General features: G+C 59.8%; 5 protein-coding genes across 5 annotated transcripts in view, besides 1 other annotated feature; all 5 read right to left on the reverse strand.

Moving 5' to 3' along the window:
• The window catches only part of Tco025E_07744 (uncharacterized protein), a gene marked incomplete at both ends in the record, with an annotated part of 321 nt that extends 261 nt beyond the window's left edge, over window positions 1–60 (reverse strand). The window contains one exon of the mRNA XM_029374603.1: window positions 1–60. This exon is cut by the window's left edge and continues 261 nt beyond it. Coding sequence (XP_029225292.1) covers window positions 1–60 — 60 coding nt within the window.
• A 7-nt stretch (window positions 61–67) lies between these two features.
• Window positions 68–472, reverse strand: Tco025E_07745 (uncharacterized protein; the record flags this gene model as incomplete). The annotated part of the gene is made up of 1 exon (XM_029374604.1): window positions 68–472. One exon carries the CDS (start codon window positions 470–472, stop codon window positions 68–70), a length of 405 nt encoding a protein of 134 aa, XP_029225293.1.
• A 41-nt stretch (window positions 473–513) lies between these two features.
• Window positions 514–1,518, reverse strand: Tco025E_07746 (copper-transporting ATPase-like protein; the record flags this gene model as incomplete). The annotated part of the gene is made up of 1 exon (XM_029374605.1): window positions 514–1,518. One exon carries the CDS (start codon window positions 1,516–1,518, stop codon window positions 514–516), a length of 1,005 nt encoding a protein of 334 aa, XP_029225294.1.
• Window positions 1,519–1,856: 338 nt separating this feature from the next.
• Tco025E_07747 (uncharacterized protein) lies at window positions 1,857–4,487 on the reverse strand (the record flags this gene model as incomplete). The annotated part of the gene is made up of 1 exon (XM_029374606.1): window positions 1,857–4,487. The coding sequence occupies one exon, from the start codon at window positions 4,485–4,487 to the stop codon at window positions 1,857–1,859; it is 2,631 nt and encodes an 876-aa protein (XP_029225295.1).
• A 128-nt stretch (window positions 4,488–4,615) lies between these two features.
• Window positions 4,616–4,642: a sequence feature (A-rich).
• A 379-nt stretch (window positions 4,643–5,021) lies between these two features.
• Tco025E_07748 (uncharacterized protein) overlaps window positions 5,022–5,163 on the reverse strand; it is a gene marked incomplete at both ends in the record, with an annotated part of 954 nt that continues 812 nt past the window's right edge. The window contains one exon of the mRNA XM_029374607.1: window positions 5,022–5,163. This exon is cut by the window's right edge and continues 812 nt beyond it. Coding sequence (XP_029225296.1) covers window positions 5,022–5,163 — 142 coding nt within the window.

The following is a 5,163-nucleotide window of genomic DNA, read 5'->3' on the forward strand; positions in this document are numbered from 1 at the left end:
CCGTTCAAACAGCAAGCTACCACTCCACCCACCGTAAAAAAAACAAAACAAGAGCACCATAAAAAGCTCAAGCTTCCTTTCTGCGGCATGTCAGTGTGCGTACAAGCCGCCGTCCGCCATCGCCAGCGACACTGCGGCGTTCGTGCCGAGCCCCGCCGCACCGCGTAGCGCGTCGCTGCACTGGGAGGGAGCCATTGCGCGGGCCGGGCACGACGGGGGCACTGTGCTTGGGATATACGGCCATCGTCCGCGCACCCTCCGCCCAGCATGCGCCAAGTCGGTGCAGGGCCTTGCAGGCATTGCTCGCCTCGACAGCCGTAAGGGGGGCACCATTGTGTTTTTGTTGTACTCTTTCTCGGTCTTCGTTTTGAAGTGAAGCTGAGGCGGAAGAGAAGTGGTAATGCATGCATTTTGCTGTATTGGCACAGTGCCGCTGCAATTGTGAATGCAAGTCGCATTTTTGTCGCGTCATGCGCGTATGGGCGGGTAACCTGCGGGTGTCACAGCCGCATCTCAGGGGTGCGCGGAGGAATGCGACAAGAGTGAGTTGTGTGCCGTGGTGCTGATTAGAGCACTTCCATTGTCAACGGTCAGTTGTAAGAGGAAGTCCATCTCCCCCACAGCCAGGTCCGCCCGTATGCGATGAAGGACCTCAGCGCATATGACAGGATTCAGGAGTTGCCCAGTCGGCAGGCGTCGTTTCCCCATGATCCATTCGTGAAGAAGAAAGATGCGTTTGCGTACAGAAAATGCGTGTTGCTCTGCCCGTTCGAGACGCTCTTTGGCTCTAAGTAGCTGCGTACGCCTGGCCTCCTGCTCGCGCTTGCGCTCCTCTCGCCGATGTTGCGCTTGCTGAGCGGCGTGTGAGGCAGCTTCTCGCAGTTTGTCGTCCGCAGAGCACTGCAGCTGCGATGCCGCAATTGTGTAGGCCGTTGGAAGGTAACGCGCGGGGAAAACAGCGACGTAATTGGACTGAAGCCAACACGCCAAGGTTTGAAGCAGGGAGGCGGTGGCGGAGTTGGAGGGGTTGCCCCCAGCGATGCGCACCACAACTTTCTCAAGCAGACTGTTCCGGTCCTCAAAGCCAGCGGAGCAGCAGCCTGTCAGAGCACACAGGGCACCAACGTCAGCCGATGATACGGTCTCGGAAGACGACAGCGGCCGTGTGCGGTGCGCCGCCTCCGCGCCGCCTGCGATGGTTGGCGCGCGCAGGATGTCTTGAAGCCTGCGCCGTAAGGCGAGGCTGCGGGAGGCGGCCTCCTTGTGCTTTTGGGCTGTTATGCGTGCGCGGATCTGCGCCAGCAGGCACTGTGCGTTCCGTTCCGTCAGGGACATTCGCTCCACCTGCAGCTCCTTAAGGCGGAGCAGGTGCCCCACCAGTTGCTGCTCCCGGAGCTCATGAGGCAGCCGCCGCCGCTCTGTCGGCTGCGCAGCGTCAAAGCGGGGGGGATCGATAAAAGCCGCGGAGGCCCGCAACGCGGCCTCTGTGCCAGTGGGCACGGGTTCGCATTGCGCCATCTACTCGCTATTTTCGCGCGTCGGAAGGCACCCGCAGGTCCCTGCGTTCGTCTACGCCCTTCGCCGTTACCCCGCCCAGTAGAAAGAACTGATTGCAGGGCGGACCGAACAGGAGAAGAAGACGAAGAGGAGAAAATAGTGCTGGACTGCGGCAATCACGACAATGAGGTCCAAGTTTGGGCCGGTGCCATGAAACAGAACGGGTGATGGCGAGGCTGCGCCTACTCCTTTTCACACCACCAACTTCCAGCGTCATCGTCCCTCATTTTTGTTTTTCCTTCTTTCTTTCGTTCTCCTCATTTTACCGTCGTTCCTTCGTTTTCCCTCAAATTGAATGCCTACCGCTGCTTGCTGTCGTCGCCGCTCAGCGAATCCTGTAAGGCGTCCACCGTGTAGCCATAGGCGTCGGCGCCGTCGGAGGACTTGCGCACCTGCAGCCCCTTCACCTCCAGCCACATGTCCATTGGCGTGACAAAGAGGCTCTTCTTCTTCGCGTCGCGGTACTTCTCGTAGAGTTCCCGGCTTCGCTTCTCAATGCGATCATAGTCAATGAGGGAGTAGTGCGCCTTACTTTGCCCACTCGGCCTTCGCACCTTTAGCTCGACGGAGGGCCAGTACTCCTCGCCCAGTTGCGCCTTCCGCGCGTCCGAGAGAAGCTCCGAGAGCTTGAGCGAGCCAAATGTCATGTTATCCTTCTGATCCTCGTACTTGTCGGAGTCCAGCATCAGCACCCCCATGCCCACGCGACCCTCCGCGAGGATCCGCAGACGGCGCTCGGTCTGCATGTCCACAAAGGGCGCACCGTTGCCGTCCAGGCGTTTGAGGTCGTGGATGCGGCAGCGCAGGGAGACGTTGCGGTTGTGTACGTCGACCATCCGCTGGTACCAGCCCTGCCAGTCGTACCGCTTGTGCTGCAAATTGTTGTAGTGCTCGACAAAGCCCACTTCTGTGGGGACGTTGAACTGGAAGGGCTCCAGTCCAATGGGGCCGATGCGACGCCGCGATCGCTGCGCCATCGCGGCCAGACCCGCCTGAGGAACATACGCGAGACGTATGAAAATGAAGAGCATGGACCTTAGCGCACCCATGGGGTCCTGCACGGCTGCCGGATCAAGCACACCCGCCCGCACCCAGTTTGGGTGCCGGCTAGCGACAGCCTCCAGCACGCGTGCAGTCACGTTCTCGTCCAGGGACGGCCGCCGCACAAGTCCCTTGCTTCGAATCGATGACACCGCCTGGTCTAGTTCTGTCATGTCCACACCCAGCTGACGGAGAATGTCACACGCCTGGTCCACCTTCTGGTAGGAGGAGAGCTCCCTCACAATGCGATCGAGCTTGAGTTTTTTGTTCAGCTCTCGCTCCTCGCGTGCCGCAATGATGCCTTGAAGCTGATTCACGTACTCCTCGGAGAACAAGTGGCGTGACACGCCCTTGGCGCCAATCGCGTTTTGGACCAGCTTGCTAATAGCCAGCAGCACGGTCTGGTCACACAAAAGTGTCGTCGCCAGCCGCCGCCAGTTGTTTGCCCAATCCACGCTTTGCATCACGGCATCCCAGTCCATGGCTGTGGTCACTGGGGTGCCCAGGATCTTGGCGACCGTGTCACGCACGGCGACGTCGGTTCCCGCCGTGAGAGAAGAAAGCAGGGTTTTCACCTCACTCGTGCTCTCAAAGCGCGCGGCCGCCTCCGCAACGTCATCCTCAAGGCTTGTTTGGTTGCTCTCCATCGCCTCACAGAGGGAAACGTCACGGCTGAGGTCGTGCAGCCCGCGCTCCCGCAGCAGTTTGGAGAACTCGCTCGAGATGGGCGGCTGCAGGAGCGCCTCCACCGCCCTGGCAACGAAGCGGCGCTTCACCACCGGGCTAAGCAGCTCCAGGTGGGGGCGCCGCCGCTCTGCAGCATGGGAGGGGCGGATGCCCGCAGCCAGGCTTTCCGCGGACTCCTTCCACTCCCCCGCCGCCGCCAGCCTGCCGCCCTCGCCGATGCACACAAGCGTTAAAAAGAGCGCAACCGGGGCCGTCACGTCGGGAACCCGCACAACGTCTTCCTGCAGCAGCGATTCCCAGGCAAAGCGCAGCGTCTCGGGAGTGCCGCCGCCAAAAAGGTCCGCCTTGTGCGACTCCACCGCGTGGAAAAAGACCTGCCACACGGCGTCTCCAAAGCCAAAATAAGCCTCGTTACCCATGACATCAAGCAGATGCTTTTGAATGTAATCGTTGCGTCGCAGCGTGGTTTGGCGTCGTAGCGCCTCAACTGCGAGGGCAGCTTCCACTCCGCCGAACGACATGGTTTGCATCTGCTGTAAAGCCTCGCTACAGATATGTGAGAGTTTAGCTTCAAACGTGGGCCGATCGCAAAGGTATTGCAATCGTAGCGCGTTGGCCTCGTCGGTTAGGGTGTTCCAGAGTTTTATGAGTCTCTGTCGATCCACCTCGTCCGAGGCTAACTTTGGCACCGCAACCTCCTCAAAGCGCGACAGCAAGGACTCCGCCGCTGGAGACAGGGGCGGCACATCCGGGACCTGCAGTTGCCTCAAATAAATCATAAGCCGCGGGTGCTGGTCGCTGAACCAGTACTGCATACTCGCCCACCTTCTGTCAAGTGTGCTGCATTCATCCACGGTGGGCGCCGCAGTGCTGTGCGCCTGCGAGACGGCAGACTCCGGCTCTCGGCTCGGCTGGTTCGGCAGCGTACGCACGTACGGGTCCCTCTCACTCGTCCCAGTCCCCTCATGCACCTTCGTGCGGAACAAATCCGCGGCAGGGGCAGCCACCGTGACAGAGTTCGGAAAGTTGACGGAGGAGGGCTGCGCCACCGAGGCGTGCTGCACAACACCGGCGCCGTGAGTGCCTAAAATGAGACGCTCACGCCCCTGCAGCTGACGGAGCCCTCGCGTTGAGGCATAAAAACGCACGGGCCACCGGTCGCCCCGTCGCAGTAACGGTAAAGGACGCCGTGCACGCAGCATCTACGCCTTGCGGCCAAGGAGCCCTCCCAAAGACTGGAAAAGACAAAAGAACCAAAGACAAACAGGCAACGATCACCAGCTGCTAAGAAGACAAACAAACGCCATTTACCCCCCGTCCACCGCCCCATAAAAAAAAAACAACAAAAAAACAACAACTTCCTACACTCTGGCTACATGGACGCCTCATAACACAGAACTTTCACAGAGTAAGATACACACGGAAAAACCCATTACTTTATTAAAATGCTCACTCAAAAAAAGAGCTGACTCGCGAAGCACAGCCACTGAAAGCCCGTCATCGTCAGGGGACTATAGCATCCCCAGAACTGTTGTCGGATCTCGAGGCGTAGGGCCTCGTGATACCCCCCGCCCTGCAGGAGGATTAACCCAAACAAGAAGCTGCTCTGCACTGTCCACTGAAGCAGAAAAAGCGTCAAGGCCTTCAGCAACGCCGCCTTCGCGAATTCGGCGGCGGGGGTTAGGCACGGCCGCATGCGTCTTCCAGGCCGTGGGGACATCGCCGAGTAGGTGTACCTATAGTATAGGCGGCGCACGGCCACGTACAGCGCCCAGAGCGGGGCAAACAGCCAGAGAAAGGAGGCCATGCCGGTCAGGCAGAACACAAACAGCGCAGGAAGAAGGACGGCGCCGAAGACGATGAACGCGCTTCCCTGGA

The sequence above is a fragment of the Trypanosoma conorhini genome, assembly GCF_003719485.1.
Source record: "Trypanosoma conorhini strain 025E chromosome Unknown Tco_14.4_contig_00626, whole genome shotgun sequence".
Lineage (NCBI taxonomy): Eukaryota > Euglenozoa > Kinetoplastea > Trypanosomatida > Trypanosomatidae > Trypanosoma > Trypanosoma conorhini.